General features: G+C 33.5%; 1 protein-coding gene across 1 annotated transcript; it reads right to left on the bottom strand.

Annotated features, from left to right (window-relative positions):
• Nucleotides 1–370: 370 nt before the first annotated feature.
• Hexim (Hexamethylene bisacetamide inducible) lies at nt 371–2807 on the bottom strand. The gene has a single exon (XM_090402915.1). The coding sequence runs from the start codon at nt 2703–2705 to the stop codon at nt 1860–1862; it is 846 nt and encodes a 281-aa protein (XP_090259041.1). The 5' UTR covers nt 2706–2807; the 3' UTR covers nt 371–1859.
• Between the last annotated feature and the right edge of the window lie 241 nt (nt 2808–3048).

Here is a 3048-nt window from a genome sequence, read left to right as displayed (position 1 = left end):
CAAGTAACAGACTGATTTGGAGAAAAATTGTAGATAGGAAATTAATAATGATGTAATTTTTTTCATGTAGTACTATCATATCCTGTACACCCCTTGAGGGTACATGGCAGGAATTTGATGATGATGATGATGATATACCATATATATATACCATAATGCAAACCACACATAAAAGCAGTCATAAAAAAAAAAAAAAAATCAGATGATTTCTGCATTACTTCAACCTTGGTATCTCTTACAGGTCTGATTTTCACTGATGAGACATCAATAAAGATCGAAACTAGTCTCGGTAGTGACTCTTCCCATAATGCATAGCATTACCCATGCCAAAAAAGATGTATGCTTTGCATTATGGGATACTAAGGAAAAATTAAAAAAGTCATTTGTTTCTATATACAGGTAGCCTAATTGTGAAGAAACTGTTTGCTTACACTTAGATAAAGGATTAAGCAAGAATATAATTTCTTGGGAACTTTAATTTCCAAGTGAAAAACTTTTCTACAGCAAGGTATTTCTGATCAGCACAATTCTGATTATGGTATATGATTAACAAAAAAAAAAAAGTCATACTGTTGCAGTCAGGATGTTTTAATTGTTAAAAAAGTTGCAGTCTAGAATCAACTTAATTATAAATACATGCTGATAGATAACTTCGGCTTAAGTAATAAAGCAACATTATTATGTAACACCTCTAGTGAGTCCAAAGACTCATCGAGGAAGGGCACCTGCTCTACATCTCTCTGTCTCCACTGCTAGTATTTTCACAGACGGTTGCAAACATCCATGCCCACGGCAGGATTCGAACCTGCAGCCTTTTGGCTGGAGAGTGGATACACTAACCACTTGGCCAACCATGCCAGCATCTTGAAAAAGAATTTGCAATATTTCCTTCTGAAAATCTTGTAATCTTTTTCATAAATTTTTTATGAGTTTTATAAGAGCAAAATGAACTAGCTGATGAAACAGCCTATCCAGATTACAAGTGAATGTAATAATGCGGCATCACTGAGATCTAAACTAAGATTCTCAAGTGCAGACTTCAGTTGGCAGGTTATCATTATCATCACTACCTTTCAGTTTCCATGAAGGATTCTTCTGACTCATGAGAGGTCTGTTCTTGATTTTTTTTCTTAATAGCAATTAATGAAGAGATAGGCATTGGGCTTTTTTATTATTATTAATAGACAAGAGGGAAAGACCCATCTCCATATAATTCCTCAAGCTTAGTCAAAAAATATTTTTCCCTTCCTACAAACATTATAAGTTTATTCTAACATTATTAGTCAATAAATGATAATTTAAAAAATAAAGTGCATTTATGAATGTTAAAATCATTAACATGATTTTAACATTTGCTGTTGAGCAGAAATCAGATCAGTGCTCTTTATCCTGTTGCTTCATTATACACTAAATATTCCCATAAGCACTAAAATTTTGATTTCATTCCAAGTGACAACTTAAGATGCTTTAATAATTTCAGAATTTGCAAATATGATGATCTGATGTAACATTTTGATTCCTTTACATATCTTTAGTAACAACAGGGAGGCACGTTTTCCTTATAAATTCTAATGGGCAAAATATTTTTTTAAAAATTATTAATAATACACAATTCACATCAATCTTGCTACTTTATAAACTAAAATAATGGAAGTGTAAAGATTTCCTTATATTTTTCAGTTAACAAATTTTATCCATATATTTTAATAGCAAACCAGTGTTACAATGCATATTTTGAGAGCAAATGTAAATTTTTACAATGACAGTGCTTAAAATGATAATGGCAAGCAATAAAATTTTCACCATCAAAAATAAATGTTTCTATCTACAAATTATACATTTTTTTATAACAGTCTGGTTTATGACAAACACTCACTGTTGTTGCCAATAGTAGTTTGAAGAAGTTCATTTTCACGCCTTAACCGTTCATTTTTCTCCATAAGCTTTCTTATTTCTTCTTTAAAAATTCTAATTTTCTCGGCTTCTTCTTTTCCAAGAATTTGATCTGTTGTATTAGGAAATGCATTCTCACCGAACGCTTTTAGTTTATTTTCCAGTTCTTCTGCCTTGTCTTCAAGCTGTATACATTCTTGTACAAGTTCGGTTTTAGACATAGAACTTAACCTTTCTGCATGTATATCTTCATATATTTCTGAAAACTGTTTCTGTAAAAAGTCCTCTTCGTCTTCCGGTGAACTGTAAAATTCATCTGAGGAATCCACGCTATCGGGATTGTAATGCCGATGACCGTTTGGAATATGAGCGTAATCTGGTTCTTGAACATTATGATCCTCCATCAGAAACTGTGTTGTGTTGTAAGGAGCCAAAGGCTGGCCAAGAGCAAACATTTCTGCACGGATTCGGTTTGCTCTTTCCGTTTCTCTTTCTTCCAGAGCATGCTTTTCCGACCACGAGAGCTTGTAATAAGGCTTCCATTTTCGTTTTTTTCCTTTGCGGCTCTTTTTCTTCTTGAAACTTGCGATTCCAGGAGTGTCAACATCTGCTTCTATCCCATCATTATCATCACCTTCGCTAAGTCTAGGAGGATTAACGCTGTTCAGCTGTTCGTTATTTTCACGCAACACTCCGTCACTAGAGGGCACTTCTTCCACATTCAAACGTCTGCTGTTAGACGTAGGAGTACAAATACGAGTACCAACATTCGTATTTAGTGATTTGTGAAAAATAACACCCATTTCGGTCATTTTAAACTAATTATGTATTCAGATATAACCTGTACACTAAATTAATTAAGACAAGAATATTTTTAAAAAATGTGAAACACACCTCACCAGCACAACGCCAACGATGACTACCAGTTTTCTAATGTCGACGTTATTCTCAGCACTGATGCTTTTGTATGCTATTCACAGGTATCTAAATCCTCAACGAAAAATAATCCCTAGGAATGACTTCGATTTATGCTTAAATTCGAAAGCCAGATAGCATTAATTAGTAATAGATTGTTTCGGAATATATCATTAGGACAAGTAATTCTATTCTCGTTAGCTAAAATTGTGTATACCATCGAACTAGGCGAGAAGATAT

Source organism: Typopeltis vanoorti, chromosome 13 (assembly GCF_054136105.1).
Source record: "Typopeltis vanoorti isolate ZY-2024b chromosome 13, IOZ_Tvanoo_1.0, whole genome shotgun sequence".
NCBI lineage: Eukaryota > Metazoa > Arthropoda > Arachnida > Uropygi > Thelyphonidae > Typopeltis > Typopeltis vanoorti.
Note: the sequence above shows the minus strand (reverse complement) of the source record. Positions and strands in the feature narration are given on the sequence as shown.

Excerpts from the sequence above, each read along its gene's own strand:
- Hexim (XM_090402915.1), bottom strand. The coding sequence starts at position 2,705 with ATGACCGAAATGGGTGTTATTTTTCACAAATCACTAAATACGAATGTT.